This window comes from Megalopta genalis, chromosome 4 (genome assembly GCF_051020955.1).
Source record: "Megalopta genalis isolate 19385.01 chromosome 4, iyMegGena1_principal, whole genome shotgun sequence".
NCBI lineage: Eukaryota > Metazoa > Arthropoda > Insecta > Hymenoptera > Halictidae > Megalopta > Megalopta genalis.
This window is the reverse complement of record NC_135016.1, coordinates 17,099,689-17,122,639: the sequence shown is the minus strand read 5'-3', so window position 1 is coordinate 17,122,639 and position 22,951 is coordinate 17,099,689. Positions and strand designations below refer to the sequence as shown.

General features: G+C 45.1%; 1 protein-coding gene and 1 long non-coding RNA gene across 10 annotated transcripts in view; one reads left to right on the top strand and one right to left on the bottom strand.

Moving 5' to 3' along the window:
- kug (FAT atypical cadherin kugelei) overlaps positions 1-22,951 on the top strand; it is an 811,192-nt gene that overhangs the window by 703,310 nt on the left and 84,931 nt on the right. For 7 of the 9 annotated variants that reach the window (XM_076520743.1, XM_076520742.1, XM_076520746.1 and 4 more), the window contains exons 4-5: positions 16,317-16,423; positions 17,833-18,052. In XM_076520743.1, coding sequence (XP_076376858.1) covers positions 16,317-16,423; positions 17,833-18,052 — 327 coding nt within the window. The remainder of the gene's footprint in view (positions 1-16,316; positions 16,424-17,832; positions 18,053-22,951) is intronic. The other 2 variants (XM_076520745.1, XM_076520740.1) reach the window with 1 other exon arrangement.
- LOC117221932 (uncharacterized) overlaps positions 1-22,951 on the bottom strand; it is a 96,729-nt gene that overhangs the window by 60,071 nt on the left and 13,707 nt on the right. The gene's annotated exons all lie outside the window — the stretch shown is intronic.

Below are 22,951 nucleotides of genomic sequence, written 5' to 3'. Positions count from 1 at the left end.
GACAATAAAAGAGTTCTTTCTCTAATTCCGGGTTTTATAAGACAACCGAAACAATTGAGCGGTGCCCATAAAATCTCACGGCACGATAATGCCGTAAAAGTTTATTGTGCCCGATAAAACGGTCGTTTCTCTAATTCCGAGTCGTATCAAACAATCTATAAAAATTTCCTTACCAAAAATTAACCGCAAAAAATTGTTCCGCGATGTTGCGCGAGCCTCTGTCGCGACGCGCTCGCTCGAAGTTATCGCGAGGAAAAGGCTCGAGATCTTTCGCGCCGCCACAGGTGCGTAAAACACGCCGATGTTCCGCGAACGGAATCGATGAATTACGGCCCGTCGTTCGATTAAAGCTGCGCGTACATCTCCGTCCGAAGGGGAAGTGCTTTTACCGAATTATTGTAAATTAAGATAATGAACCGAGCATAACGAAGCACTTAAATAACGCGTCCGGCGTTATCGTCGCGATAAATTTCGATCGGCGACTTTACGGCCGAAATTCAGCGCGGGGCGGGGGAGGAGGAGGGGGAGAAAGAGGAGGGAGAGAAACGTGCTATACGGTGGCGAGACGTTTCGCAAAAACGTGTCGCTCGGAATGGGCGAACTAATAACGGGAAAGTATTAATTGCGGCGGTCATTAATTGTTATTGATCGGCCAGTGTTATTGGGGCCCGATAAGAGTCGCGCAAAGTAAGAAATTAATGGGCGCCGCTCGGCCGGCGAACTTTTGACGGAGAACGAGGTTACGATCGATCGGTTCTTTGCGAAAAGTTACAGTTATTGGACCGTGGTGCGGCGAGTTAAGACTACAATATTTTTTAAAAGCCGCACGAAATTGCATACCGCCGCCGCCGGCAACATTCTTACTCGGCAATTTTCGTTGCGTGTCGCCGCCGTTGTGCCTCGCGTCCCCTTGCGATGTAAGTGAAACAAAATTTAATCACGTTTCCCGGCGTACCTTCTCGCACGTCAAATTGCGATACAAGGTACCTGATTTTCATACATTAGTCTCTTACACGCTTCTCCTTTTTTTCATCTTTTTCCTTAGCTTCGCACGCTCGCCGCTGACAAATCGGACGAAACGATCCTAATCGCTTTGCGTTTATTTCACGCGAGGTACGCGATGCTCGTCTCTTGGCTCACTGATTCAAAACAAGTTAGCAGAGCCTTCAAAAAGGGCTCTAAGGATAAGCTAGAGTCCACCATTTTGGTTCATTGGTTCGGCAAATTTAGCAAAGCGTTCGAAAAATTATAGTTGCCTTATTAGAAGTTAGACTCGCGAGAAAACATGCTGCGAAGAGGGATTGCGGTAAATTCTCCCTAATTCTCCTTTAGCTTGTAAACAAAAATGGAGAATTTGGGAAAAGTAGATACGATTATTAGAGCCTTGCACCTCGTTTTTGTAATTGTTGACGATAGGCAGCTATAAAAGTCTCCTCTTCCCAAATTGTCCATTTTTGTTCAAAGGTTGAACGAAAATTAAGGAGAATTTTCACTGTTTCCATAACCTTGACATAACCTCGTTTTTATAATTGTTGACAATAAGCAGCTATAAAAATCTCCTCTTCCCAAAGTGTCCATTTTTGTTTAAAGATTGAAGGAAAATTAGGGAGAATTTACCGTATTCGGATCACTGTTTCCATAAATGCGGATTTCTGCTTAAAGTACAGAATAAGCGAATCTCCGGCAACGATATCGCAGCTATCGACAAAATCTGCTTCCAGGACGATTGTTTCAATAAATCCCACTACGAAATTTCATCTCCAACGTCTTCCGAAAATGTCGAGGCTATTTACGCCCCCGACATTCTGGGAACCGGCAGCCCTCCATTTTCCCGACGGAGAAAGCCGGGCAGGGCGCAAAAATTGCGTCCCTTTCGCAAATGAGAATCGTCGAGCGATCAAAGAGACCTTCGATCCTCCTGCTGCGAGGTACATTCCCAGGCCGTCGCGAACGTTGCCGCGACCTGAAAGCGCCCTTTCATCCGCGCGCCCTCCGAGAGGTAAATAACTCGACACACGATTTCCCAAGTTGGTCGCGTTACTTCGCGGAAAATTTGACAGCAGGAGAAACGGACAGCAAATCGGCCCGGGATAAAAGCATTGCCAGAGCAGCCGCGAAATAGACGAGCGATTCGAGCGGATTCTTTCAGGGTACGTTCCCGATTCGCGAATCGCCTCGGGCGGAACGCTTGGTCTTGGTGCTCGATCGCGTGTGCGGAAAGCTTTCATCGATTAAAGTCGTTCGCTTCGTTTCACGGCCTCGAATCAACGTCAACCTGTTTATATTATTATATTAACGTCGATTTTCCTCGCGTCGATACGTCGACGCCGTCGTCAGTCAAATGGCCAGGACTTTGACGCGTACCTTTTGCATCTACGGTAATGTCTCTCTAATTGACGCACAGATTGTCCACAAAAATGGACAATTTTGGAAGAGGAGATACGATTGTTCGAGCCTCGCGGCTCGTTTTCTTACGGTTATCGATTGTCAACAACTATAATATATCGATTAATCTATAACTATAATAACTATAATAACTATAATAATATAATAACTATAATAGTATACTATATATAATATATTATATACTATTATATATATATTATTACATATAATATATTATATACTATTATATATATTATTATTATAATACTATTATATACTATTATATTATATACTATATATAATATAATATAATAACTATAATAACTACTATAATATAATAATTAATCGTATCTCCTCTTCCCAAATTGTCCATTTCTGTGCGCAATCTAAGCGTCAGTTAGGGAGACATTACTGTAGTTCGATCGATTCACGGAAACTCGAATCAGTCGATATTTTCACATGCGAGAAAATTGTTGCGTGTTCTCTGGAAATCGACAGATACTGGTTACTGTTTTTCGTCAATAACTCGTGAACGAAGCCTCGTCGAATATTTTCGCTAAAGAAAAAGTTGCTTCAAACGATCTCAGGAATCCCTTGTTTCCCGGAAATACCATAATTTTAGGACACCCTGTACAAGGCGAACTGCCCGGTGATTTATCTTGTCGGACGAAAAATCTAGGCTCTTCGTATTCTGCGGAACGATCCGGCGGGCTAGAAAATGTCTGACCACGCCGGCAGAGCTTTTTGCTCCGCAAGTGAATCCACTCTACGCACCGTGTAATCGATTTGACAGAATTACACGAAGCACGAACATCGAACCTTTCGTTTTACACTTTTACCGGGCGAGTGTAAAGCGTAAAACAATAATTTACCGTTCCGGGAACGGCGAACAAAAGCTTTCGATCGCGGCGGGGGCAAAAAAGGAAGCTTGCTAAATCAGCTTTTCGAGGATCCACAAGCACCGGCAACATTAGCGGGCGACCGTTCTCGCAGCGACGAGCTTCAATTTTTCCAACTTTTATCCGGGAGCTGCTACCGCGAACAGTGAAAGCGCTTTCTGGGTCAACAGCTACTGAAACAAGATCATCGGCAGTTCGAATAAATACCGCGAGTTAAAGACCAACAGAAACAGAAGAAAAACTGGTATCTCGTTACCGGTCGAGAGCTAAAGTGCACCGACAACTCAAACGCAGCCTCGGCTGTTTGGTTTCCTTTTTACTGTTGAAAATTCGTCCAATCCAATTACGGGCAGGACGAGCGGGTGGAACGCGACCTCGCGAGGCTGCCACAGTCCCGCGCTCGCGATTCCTGCTACGTCGGAAGCGATCTGTCGTTGCAGGTGAGACGAACCGAGAACTCGAAGGTACTCTTTTTCTTTTATTTTTTTTTTTCATTTTTTTTGTTCGCGTAAATCGATGACGCGAGTCGGTCGCCCTAATATGAACCAGTCAGCTGTAGCAATCTCTTTGAAAAGCAAGTGTAACTTGCTGTCAATATATTGTATACGTTTGATATTCTTTGTGTTTTGTTTGAAATGCGACACTTTTGTGAAATGTATAATTTAATAGAGAATATCGGAGAATGTATCATTATCGACACGTTAAGCGCCGTGCCAATCACCGGATTGATTTCAAAAGATTTTAAAAATTACATTCTTCTATATAAATAAATTTGAAATAATTTGGCGATCATAAAAGAATGCAGCTAAATATTGCTTGTTATTTAAGAGTATATGCGAGTATATTAAGAGTATAGATAAAAGATATGTTCTAATTGAAAATTTACGAGATTAACGTTTTATTTTGAACTATTCAACTAAAGTTTGTTTATTATAATTTTAATTAACTGTGTACTAATACTGTGTACTAATACTAGTGTAAAATACTGACGTATTTTTTCGGACATATGCCAAAACTGCGGCACTAATTGCGCGTGCATGGGAACAAATGTAAAACACTTTTCATACAATAAACTCGCTTGTATCGCTTTGCAACGACAAAAATTAAAAAATACCACTTATTTACGTAAATTTGTTTTAATTAATTTTGCGAATAAAATTGGTAATACGCACAAATTCTAGCGATTTAGAGCAGCGTTATTACGCTCTCCACAGTCTTGGCATTAAAAAAAGACAGGAGCACCATCGCGCTCTTCCCATTTTTGGCACAACAGAACAGCGCGATAGCGCTTCTCGGCAGTCAAACGGTTAAGACGTACGTCAGAATCGGCGCACGAAGGACGAAAGCGAGCAGGAGAGAGACGTTCGAGCGACCCTATCGAAGAATATTCCCTCCGTGGCGTTTAAAAAGACGTTATAAACCGCTGGTGTCGGCAAGAGTCGATCGGAAGACGGGCCCGGTGTTTGGAGGAGTCGCAAAAATCCCAACTGCGACCTATCCCATTTCATAAACGGCTGATGCCGTTCGACGTCCGAGAGCTCCGACGGAAGAGTTACAGAATCCGTTTTCGCGAGGCTTTGAGCCTTTGTTCGAGTAACGATGGCTCCACTTGGCGGAAGCACGCCGGCGAACCGATCGATGAGCTTTCGAACGGAAAACGCGCAATCTTATAGTCGAACCTAGCCCTCGTGGCCTCTGTTCTCAACAGCCGGCCGCCCTCCGGCCACCGTTCGCGCGGTGAATCGGCTTCTTGCCTCCTCCCACGGTCCCCTTTTCATTCTTTTATCGAATTCTATCTGTCTCCATCCACCTCATTTTCTCGCTGACATTCTTCGAGCCCCTGCCCGGGAACTATGGCCGATCGTTAACCCAGATTCACCCCCCCCCCGCCCCTCCCCGACACTTTAGACGTTTCCCCGATGCCAATAGCGAGCCCGCGCGAGAACGTGTCTTGATCGCGCGGCTTCCGCCTGGACCGGGAGGATAGAAAGCTTTCGGTACGATCGATCTTTCCTTGCCGATGAATCGGCTGAGATTAGTCAATCGGCGGAACGACTTCGGTAAATATGGACCAGATCGTTCGATTATTTCGGCAGGAGTGGGTCTTTTAGCGGACTCAGGATTTGTCGACGATTTTCTTCGGGGCTTGTTAACGCTATCCCGTCCGCAGATCTTAGATACGATTCGTTTGTTTGACGCCGACATAATAGCTTGGCAATTTTAGATTTTAAAAAGAATTTCGAAGATGGCGGTACCATAAATTCCTAGAATTAAGATATGTCATCCAAGAATGTTCGTAATTAATTCTTAGTCAAATAAGCACAATGCTATAGTCAGTTTGCTGCCTTTTAACACCCAAGAAATATAGTTCAAATGTTATTTCAGTTTTTTAAAATGGCACCAAAGTGGTACCACCGGCATGCAACAGATAGTTTTTGCATGGCACCAGCTTGGTGCCACCGGACGGCATTGTGTTAAGATTCTGTTTCGTGGTAGAAGCTAATCGAGCTAAATTGAGATCGTTTATATTCTCCACAGGATTCGATAGAATGCTGTGACTTCGTAGTTAAGAATTTTTGTTTAGCGATAGCGTTCCACTGAAAATAGCTATTTTTCTAAAATACGTCAACTTCGATTAGCATATCCAAGGTCAACATTTGTTCGTCATACCGCCCCTTCATTTTTCTCTCGTGCTACAACATTTCAGCTTCGAACCCTTGACGTATCTTCGCAGTTACGACGATTAAAACTTCCTCGATTGCAATAATTTCTTAGAAGAAAATGGGACTTCATATTTATCGCGTGGCTGCGCTTAAATGTTCAACCAGCTGTTTTCTTTTCGATCAACTGTTTTCGGCAAGCGTACTCGTCGCGAAGAAATGCCAACATTTTGTGTTACGACGAGTATGCTCGTCAACGATGAACTGGTTAACCGGTTAAGTAAATATAAATAAATGATGGCAATAAAATTGGAAAATAAATCAGTCGTTTCGCTGCGACTTAATTCGTTGTTATTAAATATCGCCGACGAGAGGATCGAATTTTATCTCGACTTAAGGGAACGAAATAACATTTTCATATTTAACAGGATGTTACCGGAGATCCCCATCGCGAGTCAGACTCGTCAAAGTACGGCACCGGTTTACATCTGAAAAGTTTCGTCGTTCCAGTTTTATTCAGTGAACAGTTCCACGATTTTGTCGCAGAAATGGGGAAACTTCGCTCTCCTATCCAGAATTTCCACAGTTATGTACCGAAGAAGAAACGATCCATCCGCGCGGATTACCCTCTTTGAGGCTCTGCTTAATAGTATGGAAACACCGGTCGCCGTTTGTAAGAAGCGGCCTCCCGAGCACGCGCTCGTTTGCGCGTCTAGCGAACGCTTCGGGTGACGAAATCTCCTTACGCACGATAAGGCGATTGGTTTCCCCGCTGAATTGATTATACTACAAAGTGGAAAATTAAAAGCGTGAGCGAATTGCCCGCTGGGCCGGTGCCGGAGGAACGGCGCGTACGACAGACGAATAATTTCGTACTCGCGTCACGGATGAAGAGATCCGCGTAGAGTAAATTCTCCCTAATTTCTCCCTCGGAAACAAAAATGTACAACTTGGAAAGAGGAGAAACGCGGTTATTCGAGCTTTGTACCTCGTTTTTATAATTGTTGACAATTGGAAATTGTAAGAACGAGCCACGAGGCTCGAGTAATCGTATCTCCTTTTCCAAAATCGCCCATTTTTGTGCGCAATCTGAGCGTCAATTAGAGAGACATTACCGTATACCTAGATCTCTTACAATACAATCTTATTTTTCTAAATCTCGATCGTTCCTAAAAAAAGGACTGAACGTGCTGCTGTTGTAGAATCGAGACAACGGTTTCCAATTTTTTCGCATCGACAGACGATGGTTCGTAAACATTCTGCGTTCTCCCAGATAAACGATTGTCTCGTTTCCCGCGTCCGATCGGCGACCGCGTCGGTTTTCCGCGTCGTCGGCCAATGGGACGCGTCCTGAAAGATCGAGTCACGGTATTATGTGTCGTTCTAATAAACGGAGAGATCGTTTCTCAGCGGGGCAACGGACCGTAGGACCGCTAAGGAAGTTATCGATGCATGCGGTGCTCGCGGTTATTAAATATTTTCCACGCTTCACGGTCGATCGGCGACCTCGCGCTCCGCTCGCGTTTCCGTCGCCGGGCCAGGATCGTACGTACGTCCATGATCCGACTCGATCCCGCAATAGTCGCGGCCCACGGACACCGTACAGATCCTCCGCAGATCCCAGCGAAACGTTCGAACGCGCGCGCGCGCGGCTCCGTCGCGAATGCTTTACGACACGCTCGTCGAATTTACGCGCGGCTTGTTTCGAAACGCGACGTCCGCCGTCAAATTGCCCGAAACGAATGACGATTCCTCTCGGCCGGAGATATACGTCAGCTGCGAAAAGGCTCGGCCGCCGATTTCTCCGTGTCAATGTTTCTTATTACATTTTGTAACGGGCCCGGTTTAACGCGGGCGACGACGCGGCCCGTTTTAACGAGACACCCTTTCGGTATGCTGTGCAGGGCGCCGTATCCCGACGAAGGGATCGATAGGGATACGTCGATGCAGCCGACGATTCAATTGCTACCTGCGGTCAATTATTGTGTTTACGCTGCGCGCTGCGATCCTGGGGATGGGCGTAACTATTCCTGTTTATTTTGAACTTAACCCTTTGCACTCGAAGCCAAATTCAACGGAATATTTAATACGGTTTTTCTGACCTATAGCGTTTTTCTATTTTATATAACCTAATGCATTTTATACGTACGAAATTGAATTTTGTGACTGCGGATTTTATGCACATTCGGCAAGGATCAACGAATAAAAAACAAAATTGTAGCGTCATCGGAAGAACTCGAGAATATTTTTAGACCGTGTGAAACTTATTGTTATAAATATATTTCTTAGGAACAGACTAGGCAGCGAATGCGTTATGAACTTAAACAAGTTTCACACGGTCTAAAAATATTCTCGAATTCTTCCGATGTCGCTACAATTTTAGTAACAGATAATGAACAAATCCTTTCTTTTCGTTGGCGATGAAACGAATCCTTTAACAGACGCGTCGCGTTTCTATCGCCTACTACGAGACATTTGAGCCGTTTATTTTGAAAGTGGCATAAGTCACTTTACCGTAATGAAAAGTGGTGACTTTTTCATGTTTATACGAAATTATTTATACCGAGAAAAATATCAGTATCCCGAGATAACAAATACAAGTAAATCTTCTCGAAAGTTAGCATCCATATTTTGAAACGTGTTAAAACGCAAACCCTTAAATATATCGACTTGAAAACAAAGTGACTTATGCCACTTTCAAAATAAACGGCTCATTTTATAGTCGGCAGCGAACGGATTAAGAGACGGAAGACACTTTTGTTTGACTTACGTTGCTTGGAATCATCTCGGGCAATCTTTACTTCGCGGAAAGATCGGCGGTTTAGTAATTCGACATTTTATTATAGTCGTAAAGAATAGCCTCGGAACGCATTTGTAAGATTGTAGGCGCATCCGTGGATGAATCGTTGCATAAATTAACCGTTATTCGAGCTCGGAGCGATGATAATTCAAACACGATCGAGAGATTTTCCTTGCGGCTGGAGCAACGAAGAACGAGCCTGAAAAACTGCAGGATAAATCGGTTTCCTCGTAAACCGAAGTCCTAGACACCGAAGACGTCGAAGATCTCTTGTCCAAGCAGTTATTACGCCGCGAGCGGACAGGGCGGGATCATGGTTTTCACTTAGGCCAATGACCCCGGGAACCTGTCCGCGGCGGATCTTAATCATTATTAAGATAGCCGTCGTTACCGTCCGATGGGACAGGATGATCTCACCAACTTGGAAACTGCGAACTTCGGTCGAAGTGTCGAACTCGAGCATCGATTATTCCAATTTGCGAATTCATACCGCTCGCCGATTCGCTGACCGGCTATGTCGCGACGCCGACGCACCGTGGGCTGAATCGAGAAATTCAGCGACATTCTGTTATAACTTTTGAACCATCGAAGATATTGCAATGAAATGTTCACCAAAAATATTTAAAAAATAGTTATTTTCAACTGTAGATAATTAACCGTTTGTCCGAAACCGTGATTCCTTGGGGGTCAAAAGATATTCCTTGTCGAATGTAAAGAATTATTACACTTTTTGTATTTTATTATACATTATATTTTTCATATGTAGGATACGATAATCTTAATTTAAGCTACTGTTTCCTGACGAGAAATATTACCTCCTAATGTTAAAAAAAGAAAGCAAAGGAAAAAGTTAATTAGGTTCGTCGGGACATTGCGAGAAAAAGAAGCGTATTTTTTGGCGTCGAATGCAGTGTTCAAAATGTTCAACTTTAAATTGTCGTATCTGTTACAATTTATGATCATTTTTATTAATATTTCCACCTTCGAGGGTAATGGACATTTAACAAGCATTAAAAATTGACTGGACATCGATATGAGAAAATTAGGTTTTTATCAAAACATCGCTAAAATCTTCTATCCGGCCCACTGTGCGACGCGTCGAGGAGCTCGAAAAAGGTCCCACTGCTCTCGATTTCATCGACGATTTTAATCCTGGTCACTCCGAACAAGCCCCAGTTTAGCGAAAGCTCGCTTTCGTTGTTGCAATTTTCGGATTTATGAAAATTGTCTAAACAAACCAGCAGATTCGGCAGAATTTATGATGCTTTTACGGCGATGAAAATATTCGATCACAGACGCGCACCGTTGTATTTATTATTTTTTTACATATTACGTTCGAGTGTTATTTGGCCGAGTTGTTTTTGATCATACAGTGCAAACAAAATATATTTCCCGCTACACGGTCTAGTTCCCGAGAGACCCTGACACATAGTTTTCATTCCAAACTTTCAACCGCTCAACATGTCCAATATTTTTCCTAGAACTACAATATTGCTGAAATGTACCACATATCGCTAAAATATAAGTTTGCGTTAACCGTAATATAAATATAACCGATTTGTTTTGGTAACGTAATAATCGCTTCTTCTAATTATACTCGCCGATCTCGAGGCCTTCTCACAATGTTGGCGAAAATTTTATTCGGTCGATGGATAAGAATTTCGTTCGACGCTATCTCGAGCAGATGACCAGTCGAATAAAACTTTATTCAAACTCGATGAGCTCATTACAGCGATCTTATGGCGGTCGATCCGAGAAGCCGAAAAATCGTGCGCGAAGTTTCCGATCTTAACTATTCGCGAGAATGAATGCGATCATAACGGGCAAATACTAGCAACTCCTTACAGCCGATAAAAGGTCCAACAAAAATCGATGTTTTTCCCTCGCGAATGGGAATAGCTCCCCGGCTAAACGCGCACGTTTCGCGATCCGAACGTTGCAAAAATGCCTCCGCGAGCCGGCGCGCATCGATCCGCATTTATTTCGCGCTGCAAGGGAAATCTTTCCGATCTTAACTTTTTCCATTACCCGCGGCAACCCTCTCGCTCTCTTTCCCTGCCACTGGAAACTTCCGCGTTCCATAGAGAAAGAGAAAGAGCGCCTCTTGACACGGAAAGAAGAGAGAGAGAGAGAGAGTTTCCGGGGACTGGGAAACGATCCGCGAGCGTAACGCTTCCGAAAGAAATTAAGTCTGGTAATGTTGTTCGCGGAGACGGGGAAACTGGGCTACGAAAATCGAGCGTCGCACCCTCCGGGAGACACAGCCATAACCGACGCCGGTTCGCCACTGACAGGATCCTATTATACGACGCTGTAAACCCGCCTCGCACCCCTGCGAGAGTCGCGTTCACGGTAGTAAATTTAATATATTCCCCCACTTGGTCGCTATTAAACCCAGCACGTGTCTACATCGGCTCTTCTGCGGCTCGGGAACACGTGTCACGGCCGCGCTGCGGGCACCGAGGCGAAACGGGGAATTGCACGGTCCCCAAATATCGGGGATTCTTCGGAATTTATGACGGTGTCGCCCGGCATTTCGCGGCTAAAAAAGAATTTTAGCAAATATTTATTTGCACGCGCCGGACGAGCGATCTCTACAGGGTGTCCCGAAAATGTCTCGCAGTCCGAAAGTAGGGGATTCCTGAGATCATTTGAAGCAACTTTTTCCTTAACGAAAATGCGATCCGCGGCTTCGTTTACGAGTTATTAACGAAAAACAGTGACCAATCAGAGGCGAGATCATTTGGCGCGAGACGGCCGAGCCGATGAGCGGAACTGGGCTCCGTGCGCTCGTTGGCTGGGCCGCCGCGCACCAGCCGAGCTCGCCTCTTATTGGTCAGTGTTTTTCGTTGATAACTCGTAAACGAAGCCTCGGAGGAAATTTTCGCAAAGGAAAAAGTTGCTTCAAATGACCTCAGGACCCTCCCATTTCCGGATTGCGAGACGTCCTGTATAAAATGCTTCTACTTTCCCCGTAAATTGTTCCAAGTCCATCTCGGAAATTCTGCTCAACTTTCGGCGGTTTAGTTGCTCTCCTAGGGACCCATAAAAGTGCTCGCACTTCGCCGCTGCTAATGAGAGGCATGCTAAATTCAAATTAGGCAACGCTTCACTAGTAGACTGCGGATTTTTATGCAGTTTTTTTTTAATGCAAGAAACGAGGGAGTCGAATGCAAAGCGTTGGAAGCGTTTCGAGAATTAAAAAATGCCGTCGCGTTATTTTCAGCCTAATTAAAGTTACTAAAAAGCAAAATAAACGTTTCGATTGCTTCCGCGTCTTACGATTAATGCAGAGAATTTTTATTTTCCATAACCACAGCGTTCGCGAACGTTCCATGATACGATTCGCGAAGGCAATTCGGAGGCCGCTTGCCAGGTCTCAACGATTCGAAATTACAGTCCTTACTCGCGCGACCGTTTTAGATTCTACGGATCGTAACGAAGTTTTAGGTTCATTTGGGTGTCCCTGAAGTTTTACGATCCCTTATAAAACAGCGAAAATAATCGAATGAACGAGGCCCAACAACGGCGACGCTAAACGCTGTCGTCGAAGCAGCACGCATAAATTCTACGTTGAATGTAATCAACTCGAGGCTTAGATTCACGGCTTAGGGACAATAAAGTCGGCACGCGCGTACAGGGTGACTAATAGGAAGTTGTTGAAAGTAAATGACGGCCATTTTGGAGGGAATATGTGAAACGGAAAAACGTAAGCACCGTTTCGCGGAGAAATACGTGCGCGGCGTAACTCTTGGTGATGGATGCTATCGTCGTGGCCGCGTTCAGAATTGGTACAATAATCTGGACAATTTTGTAGAAGCTATGAGCTAGTCTGTCGAGTATATCTTCCTGGAAATACCATATTTCAGCGATTCGCACACGCGTTTGGAAGCTATCTCGTTCTCGGTCGTGTTAAGCAAACGAGTGCCCTTTCAAATTACTGAAGTATACAGGGTGTCTGAAAAATGTCTCGTAATCCGGAAATGGAGGGTTCCCGAGATCATTTGAAGCAACTTTCTCCTTAGCGAAAATGCAAACCGCAGCTTCGTTTACGAGTTATCAACGAAAATCAGTGACCGATGAGAGACGAGATCTCTCTAAAATTTTAAGATAACTTTTATATTAACAAAGTTTCGATTCAAAAAATTCTTAAGAATGTAACTGTTGGGCGAGACTCAAGTGTCATGTGCATAAGATGCATTTTGCCATATAAAATAGAAATACTGTAATTTAGAAAAATGATTTCATATTTTAGAGTTAAAATAGCCTCGAGTGCAAAGGATTAATATGAACTTTCCGAACGCGAGCAACCACAAGACAAAACCCATTCCGAACCACCGTAAGCTTCCGAGCGCGGACCACGTGCCATAACCAGAGGAGTTCCTCGCAAAACGGCTCTCCCCGACAGCAACCGCTGTTCTACAATTTAACCGCGTCCAATATAAATCAACCAACGACAATGCAACCATCCTGACCTTTAAGAAATCCACACATTCGGATCACCGGCGCAGAACCGTCTTTCAAGCAGTCACCATCGCGGGTATAAATCACCTGCGGCTAAAAAGAGTCGGACAGTGTTTCGAAAGCTGCTATCTCGCGGTTCGAGCCACTCGGCGCACACGTCGATCTCGATCTCCGCCACGAAAACAGAATCGACTATCGAGCAAAGTTGGCCGTAGAACCTGGATCGAAACGGCCGCGAGAGCGTCCGAGGGAAAATAACGACGGAGAGCGACGACGACGAGTGTCGCAGCCGTCCGAACGGAACCAAGGATTACCAGGCCGGCATTTTAACCTTTTAGGCACGACGCGCCACTATAGTGGCTTCCGCGGATGTCATCTTTCAGAACGACACACCACTATAGTGGCTTTCGCGGATGTCATCTCTCTGGACGACGCGCCACTATAGTGGCTTGCTCTAGTAGCTCACTCGCTCATCGTTCGAACCAAATAATCGTCTTCATATGCATTGTTTCACACTTCTTTTGTCTTCACATCGATTTACAACAGTCTGCAGGGTGTCGCAAAAATGTCTCGCAATCCGGAAATGGCGGGTTCCTCGGATCATTCGAAGCAACTTCTTCCTTTACAAAAATGTTCTCCGAGGCACCGTTAACAAGTTATCAACGAAAAACAGTGACCAATAAGATCGAGTACGGCTGACGCGAGGCGGCCCAGCCCAGTTCCGCTCATTGGCTCGGTCGCCTCACGCCAGCCGAGCTCGCCTCTCATTGGTCACTGTTTTTCGTTAATAACTCGTTTACGGTGCCTCGGAGAACAGTTTTGTAAAGGCAAAAGTTGCTTCAAGTGGCCTGAGGAACCCGCCACTTTCGGATTGCGAGACATTTTTGGGACACCCTGTATATACAGTATCAGACTTTGTTCAGTACATATCTGCCGTCCAGAGAAATAGCCTCGCGCAGAATTCAGCCGTACCTAAAAGGTTAGAAGGCGCCGAGTCATCGGGAAAAAATTCGCCCTAAGAGAAAAAACGAGCCTACGGGCTGCTGCGAAGCAAGGGGGACGGCACCGGGCGATTCCACGATCGTGAATTTCACGGAAACGGGACCGTAAATATCACGGACACCGACGCACCGGGTTCCCGCGGCGCGGAATTTTCGCCCGGGGTCCGATAATTAATCGATATCAAGGAATAACCGGCTCGATATTATGCCGATATACGTGCCTCGGCGCGCACGTACACCTATATCTACGGGGATCGATCGGCGAACGGTGGCCGGCACGCGAAAGATCGGGATTAATGAAGACGCCGCGCGCGGCGCGGCGCGCCGCGGCGAAATCCGAAGATGTAATTACTGACAGAACAAATCGGGGTAATCTTGATTACGATCTACATCTGCTCCCGTACATAACATCTCGGATTGCTAATTAATCGAGCCCTCTGCTCTCTTCCTTCTCGCCGCGCGCTCTCTCTCTCTCTCTCTTTCTTTCTCTCCGCCAACCCTTCTCTCGCGAGCGAGCGAGCTTATATCGGACTATCTTTTACATTAATACCGTAATAAACCAACCGGGCGCCCATTCACGCTGCAGACCACGGACAAAAAAGCCGGCAGGCTGGCTGGAATCTCGCAAAAACGATCGAAGACACGCGGAACACCGTGCTCGACGTGTAAACACCAGGAATGCAGTCCAATTTTTGCGCTATCCCGACGCGCGGCTGGCAACTCGCCACGTACGTGCACGTCATTTCATATCGGTCCTTGTTGCCAGTTATCTTGAGAGGTGGTAATACCGCCTCGTTTTCGCTCCATCTCTCCCCCCCCCTCTCTCTCTATCTCTCTATTTCTCGTTTTCTCTCTCTTTCTCGCTTCCGCGCACTCTTTATGGCGGTCTCGCTCCCCAAGCCCGAGTTCCTCTTATTTTTTCCATCGCCCAGCCTTCTTTTCTATTACTCCCGCGGAAAGGCCCGTTTCCATTCAGCCCGCCTCCCTACTGCGCGCGCGATATCGAACGGCCAGGTGAAAAGGTTCCTTGATATCGTCGCGATTTTTACCCGTGTTCGAAACCCGCTCCGGTCCGGTATAGCCTGATTCGATTTTAATTACCGCGCGGATTCGACCTCGCGCTCGGCAAAGCATTTCGCCGAGCTTTTCTGAAAATCGAGTTCGCTGAGTTATTCGAATTGTTTCGAGAATGAATATTTATCTTTCGTTTATTATGATTCATTTAAATATTTCATTTATTGAGACAATCGTCCGAACGAGTACTTTTTAATCGAGGATTTCATGAATAACGATTATTCCATTATTCAAATTGTTCTACCTATCGATTCGAATAAATTATTCGAGAGATTTCGTAATTCGATTTAAATTTCGGAATTCGAGAGATTGTAAAATTATTCGAACAATAATGTTCCGATATATTCTGTAATATCGTTTACTTCGACGCGTTGAGTGCCGCGTCGGTCATATATGAACGGAACCAACTTTTTCAGTAGATTGCGAAATCAATTTTTATTTAAATATATTCGAACAAACTGAATGTTACTAGGATTTGCAGACTGCGCAAGAGCTAAAGTATTAGTTGCTATAGGACATTTTAAGTTTCTACTTTCGGTTTCGTTGATCAGGCGACTTCGATATTGTGGACATTTTTGGGGTTTTTAGTTCTTATGCACTCGTATGCACACCTACCAACGATTGCATATATGTACAGTAAATTCTCCCAAATTTTCCTTCAGCTTGTAATCAAAAATGGACAATTTAGGAAGAGAGGAGATGCGATTGTTCGAGCCTCGCGGCTCATTTTTATAGCTGCCGATTGTCAACAATTACAAAAACCACAGGTGTAAGGCTCGAATAATCGTATCTTCTCATCCCAAATTATCCATTTTTGTTTACAAACTGAAGGAAAATTAGGGAGAATTTATCGTAAACTGATTTATATAGCTGAAGCAAATATGAACATTCTAATTATTGCTACGATACCAAAACATTTGATGTCGGAATAAAACAGGCTTTTAAAAGAATCAATGAAAGCGACTCTTTATTGTTATAGAGAATGCAGATTTCATGAAAACGTCTAACCCGTTTCGTTCGTTTTCTGTTACAGGCAATATCAGAACCAGAGCCGTGCTCGACGTCGAGTCGAAAAGAGGATACTGGCTGACTGTGTTCGCACAGGACCATGGTGTGGTGCCATTGAGCTCCAGTCTACAGGTGTGTAATAATACATTTACACTCTTTGTCGCGTATCGATCCTACGAGTTTATGTCTGTTTTTTGTATCTCGGGAGGATGTCGGGGCACGCTGCGAACACTCGCCGAAACAAGATTGTGATTTTTCGAAGTCGATTAGCCGAAACCAATTTAACCTTTGCAGATGCTCGAAGAACGTTTTACACGAATCAAGGAAAGAAAGAAAGGCTCGCGCACTTGCTACGCGACTACTACGGTAATGTCTCTCTAATCGACGCACAGATTGTCCACAAAAATGGACAATTTAGGGAGAAGAGAGACGATTATTCGATCCTTGCGATTCATTTTGATAATCACGAATTGTAAACAACTATAAAAACGAGCTGCAAGGCTCGAGAATAATCGTATTTCCTCTTCCCAACTTGTCCATTTTTCTGCATAATCTGAGCGTCAGTTAGAGAGACATTACTGTACTTTGTAACAATTATGAGAGTTTTCCGATTCTCTGCACAGTAATTTCTCCGTAATCGACGCTCAGATTGAGCACAAAAATGGACAATTTGGGAAGCGGAGATACGAATATTCGAGCCTTGCGGCCCATTTTTATAATTGTTGACAATCGGTAACTATAAAAACGAAGCTGCAAGGTTCGAATAATCGCGTCTCCTCTTCCCAAATTGTCCATTTTTCCGCATAATCTGAGCGTCAATTACGGAGACATTACTGTACACATATCCTTCCATCCGTTTCCCATAATTCCTTTCCGTTCGAACGATCCAACCGCGAATTTTAATTACTTTACATCGCGAACACGAGATCGTTCGCGTTTACTTTCGCGCCAGATTTACCCCAGCCGTTCCGCAAGAAAAGTCTTCGTAATTGGAACGTACACGGGCCAAAGCAATTACCACTTGAATTGTTTCAAACATCACTGCCGGAGCACAACAAGGACCGACGCTTAACTTTTCCCTGTTTGAAATTTCCTCCGATACTTCGAGCTCGCGCATAAAAATACATATATTATTCCATCGATTCTTCTCTCGCCGGCCTCTGTGTCGCAGATTCGAAACGCTCCGCGCAACTCCGTCGGCAACGATAAACGTTCCGTTTTACCAGAGTGCAATGCCGATTAGAAATTAACGAATACATCCGGCGCGTTTTAGAGATCCCGCGATTCGGCCGATCTCTTTCGGCCGCGCGACAATTACGCGTCCCGCGCGAAATTCCCCCACGGCTTTTCAAACTTTTCCATTTTCCAAAGCATTCAGCCGGGAGCACAAAGGAGGTTCCGGCGCGACGCGGGCGCGGACAAATGGTGTCACGATTGTCCCGACGACGTTTCTCGTCCGGCCGAATTTTTTTTCGCAATTTTTTTCGCGATCGCGCGCCCACGACCGGTCGCCGAACGGTCGCCTTGTAAATAATCCGCAGCCGAATTCTGTGCAGGTGTACGTGGAGGTTCTGGACGAGAACGACAACATACCGTTGACGGAGGTGCCGGTCTACTATCCCTCGGTACCGGAGAACTCGCCGGCAGGCGTGAACGTTCTGCGGATACGGGCGTTCGATCGCGACGTCTCGCCCCAACAATTCACGTTTTCGATCACCAGCGGCAATCCGGAGGGTTATTTTCTCATCAACTCCACCACCGGTAAGTTCCACATGGTCACTAGCCCGCGGAAAACCGTAATATCTTCGGGCCCGGGAATCGAAATAGATTGCCGCGCGCGTCCTGCTTCTTCCGTCGTGACCCCCGTGCCATCGTCGCCGCCGTTCGCCGGCGTCCCTGTAACGAGATCAATTTTCCGCGGACGAGGATTTTAATGGGCCCATTCGAAGATAAACGAGCCCGCGACGGGGTTCTTCAAAATTCAATCGGTGCCGGGGCATTCTCCGCGCGGATAATTTATACGACTCGAATCGAAGTTCCCGGGAACCGCTCCCGGATAATGAGACGGCATCGAAGTCGTAGACACGAATATCGATCCGACAGTCGATCTTATTGTCCTGTAGTTTCTATAGACCGCTGCCGTAGATGGGACACCGGTGATAATGGATTTATCGATGGGGACGAGTGTGGAATTCACTCGCAGAAGACCTCCTGCCGAACAATCTGCGAAAACATTCGCAGTCTGATCTTTCAGCGTGATTGCAAATACGGTGAATTCTCTCTAATTGACGCTCGGAATTTGCATAAAAAGTGGACGATTTGGGAACAGGAGATACGGTTATTCGAGCTTCGCGGGTCAGAAGTTGAAATTTAGCGATAGAAGCGATACGGTGTACAGAGATGTCTCTCTAATTGACGCTCAGATTGTGCACAGAAGTGGACAATTTGGGAAGAGGAGATACGCTTATTCGAGCTCATTCTTACAGTTGTTGACAATTCGTAATTTATAAAAAATTAACCACAAGGATCGAAGAATCGTATCTCCTCTTCCTAAATTGCTCCTTTTCGTGGACAATCTGAGCGTCAATTAGAGAGACATTACTGTAATTTGTTATCGGTTGAAACAGGAAAATGACAGGAGAAGATCCGAGTGTTCTCTTCATTGCATTTAATTATACGTGTTATATGATAAAAGTTAGTAATAATTGCGTTGTTATATCTTCTTCGACTAAACATTATATATTAATATTCTATGAAGCTCTGATCCTACATTTGTGGAGACTTAGCTGGAATAGAAAGCATTAGGTGTCATAGATAGGAAAATATTAGCGCGTGTAAACGACAAAATAAATAAATTAACAGTTCACGGGACGACGGGAAAACGAGGTCGAAATCAACCGCGATCTCGTGTCAAGACGCGAGTGCGCTTACCGTTGCAGAACTAGATAAAATTCTGCGAGATTATGGTTCACGGACGCGCGGTACGAAGACCGAGCTTAAATGCGAGACAAAAGTTTAACGACGCTGTTCCATTATTTCCGACCGAATCGAAACGTTGAGATTGAAAATAAATTTATACGTTGAACTCATGTTTGTTGCACGCGAGGCAGAGAATTTGTATCTCGCGCAAAGATCCGCGGTTCAATAATTATTCTCCGAACGGACCGACGACGGTCTATTAATTCTGGCGAGATCGATGGCGAGGTCGTGCATCGCTATGCTTTCCCAAAAGTCATCTTTATTAATCATCGATTCGGGACAGGACTCGCGTGCGTCGCGCTCGGTTTTTCGCGCCGGCTTTGCCGAAGTGACTCGGCGCATGCGAGCGGAAGGAAAGGACCATTGTTTTCGCCTTGCGCGGCGGTAACGTATGCAAATTCGCCTGATCGAACTCCGATTCATTATTCATCGTTCCGCTCGGCTCGGTCGCGCCGCCCAGCCCCGCGGAATTACAAAACGACGAAAAGTCCGAAACTCGTTATTGAGAAAAAAACATTCGCGGCGTTGTTACCACGCGTGGATAACAGCAGGAAAACGGGCGGTTTCGAGGGACGGTGAAGGGGGCGAAGAATATCGGGCGCAAATAGGCACGCATACAAATGGCCGTGAATCAATTTTAACGCGGGACAATTTGCGATACAAATTCGATTCGATCCTAGACGAATAATCTCCGGGGGAGAGCCCCGGAGGGCCGATTAAATCAGACTTTTAAATGAGCAGAGGGTGAGATTGGTCCTTTAATTTGAGCGTCGCACCCGATACCGGCCGAAGTGTACCGTGATACCGTCTTTATTCGGACAAATCCCTCGACCCATTTCTCACCGCCGAGTAATCCCGGCGCAAAGCTGCGAAAATATCTCGCACGGCGAAAGAATCCCACACCTCGAGGAACTGTTTAACAATTTATGGTAGTTGAAAGAACGATAAATTCGTTCGGAAGACGCTGGTTTCGCGAAACGCGTTGTATCTTGGAGTTGTAATTTTCGCATACACCGATATAAAAGTGCGGTGCTGAAGGAAAATTCAATTGGACGCGCAATCGCGAACATTTCGTTTAACCAGTTAGCTGTGGCGCCTCATTTTCAGAGCGCGCACCTATATGTGTGTCGCGAGAATCGAGCGATGACGAGTATACTCGTCGAACATAGCTAACTGGTTAACCAAGAAAAGTAACATAATATAGATTTTAAGAATTCTTTTTCTGAAAAAAATGAGTAGAATTTCTTTTCGAACGAGCGCCTCGTTTAAAAGTACACGCATCGTGGAGCTTGCAGTATTTCCTATCTTAAAAAAGCGATTAAGCAACAGCCTCCTTCGATATCATTTTCAGCATAATTGCTGGAACGTTTAAATAACTATTTCAGTCAGCTTCATTTCATTACGTTCAAACTGCAACTTCTTCTCGCAGTTCGACCAGTCTATAAATTCTACGCCTACATTGTGCTCGTTGCAAAACGGAACGAAAATGATAATTAATAGCAGACCGTGTTCTATAGATTGCGCCTAAACTTCCGGCCGGCCTCTCGCTGATCGATTCATAAAAATTCGTATTTGCATAGAGGTCCCGCGGTCTATGCATGCGATTAACAGAACGAACGTCCTTCCTGCGCCGCGATAAGTTTCTGCGCTATGAAAGGCCCTAGCGGTTCCATAAATCATCGACAGGTTTAGTGCGCGTAGAATCCTATCTACCGAGGCCTGCGGTGTCTCGTTCTACCGTGTAGAAACAACACGCATTGTTGCCTCTCTCTCTCTCTCTCTCTCTCTCTCTCTCTCTCTCTCTCTCTCTCTCTCTCTCTCGGGCCCCGCAGCATTATTCCGCCATCTCAGAGTCTCCGAGTACAGCAATGTCTCCCTAACTGACGCTCAGATTGTGCACAAAAATGGACAATTTGGGAAGAGGAGATACGATTATTCTCGAGCCTTGCCCCTCGTTTTTATAATTGTTGACAATCAGCAACTGTTGGGTTGGGGAATAAGTTCGTAGCGTTTTTATCAAGCAATTTTCTTTCTTGTTTTCATTAAGCTCGTGAGGCACCCAGGCTCCCAATTTTTCGGCAAATCCTATTGACATTACTGTATTGCGTTTTGCGCCTCGGTTTTGTAATTGTTGACGATCGGAAACTATAAAAATGAGGTTCGAGGCTCGAATAATCGCATCTCCTGTTTCCAAATTGTCCTTTTCTGCGTACAATCTGAGCGTCAATTAGAGAAACATTACTGTACGTATCGAGTCTTACGTGCGTCTACCGCTCGCGCGCTCCGAATTCGGGTCGGTTGATTCTAATTTCAGCATTATCGGTTCTGCGGGATGAGCGACATTGTGTCGGTGACAACTCATTGGTTGTCGGTGTCTTGTCTAACGCGTCAATCTTATTGATCATCGACTTGTATGGTCCTGGGCTGTCGATGGTGCTGGCTTGTAAACGCAGCTGCTCGTGTCAGGTAACACCTGACTCGCCTCATAGAATCCGTTCTCCGACGCTATTCCAGTCCGCAATTATGGAACGAGTTCTTCGAGTCGTCCGAAACTTGCGATCGAAATTTCTTTCATTTTTCACGTTCTATTCCGTCAAGCTCGCGGATAAATGTTCGCGTCGTTGCAACCGTATGGCTTAGTAAAATGTAGATTGTTATTTTTCCTGTCTAGACATAATTTACGACGGTCGGAGACATTGTTAACCACGCCACATTTTTAATGACTTTTCGAGCTGGCTATTCCAGCGTGAAGCGCGTTTTTCTTGAATTTTCTTCGAGATTTTTTTCTCCGAAGAAACTATGGATCTTTTTGCAGTCGTATTTACTAGGTTTATTTGTACATATTTTAAGAACATTTACACATTTTTTTGGATTAGAAAGATTATAAATGGAGGCATCGAAACAGATTAATTTCAGAAAGATGGAAAAATCGACTTTTTGAAGCACTCACACCAGAACACTCCCCTTAAAACTTCTTAACTTCCATTTCAGTACATTCGAAGTACAGTTTTTAAATTATTTAAAAATTTAAAATCAAATTACTTTAATTCTTTTAAAATAAAATTATTTCAATATCGCCATGTTTTCAAGTAATTTCAAGCTTTCTGCAAGAGCACGCTCTGCTTCTCGAAACGAACGAGCAACGGCTATCTCGGACCGTCGCTTTTACAATTCGGAAACGGTCCCGATGTTCGAAATGACTGTCAACCGCACGGCAGTTCCATTATAACTAAAATCTCTCCCGAAAACGCGACGAGTTCCTCGAAACGGCCGCGGAGCCCTTATGAAAATTCATCGGGCATCGCTTCGCCTATCGCGGTCGGAGGCAGTTAATCAAGAACAGGGGCAACGGGAAACGTAATTACACGATCATAATTACACATCCGGTTTGGTTAACCGTAGGGGCCGGCACCCGACATCGACTTTCTTCCGCAAGTTTCGCGAGCGTCCATTTATTCCGCGGCGGTCCCGAGAGATCGATGGCCGGCGGTGCGGAAAATCGCTCGCGCCGGCAAAGGGCGGCTTGTAATTAAAAAGTCGAGCGTGTCCACGCGAATTCGTATTCATCGGTAGCCGCGGGGGTGCGGGGGGTCGATCGTTTCTCGCCCGAACGACCGAATTTCGTGGACGGTTTTTCGAACCGTTCGCCTTCGCGGAGAAAGATCGCGGGAAAATATTTGC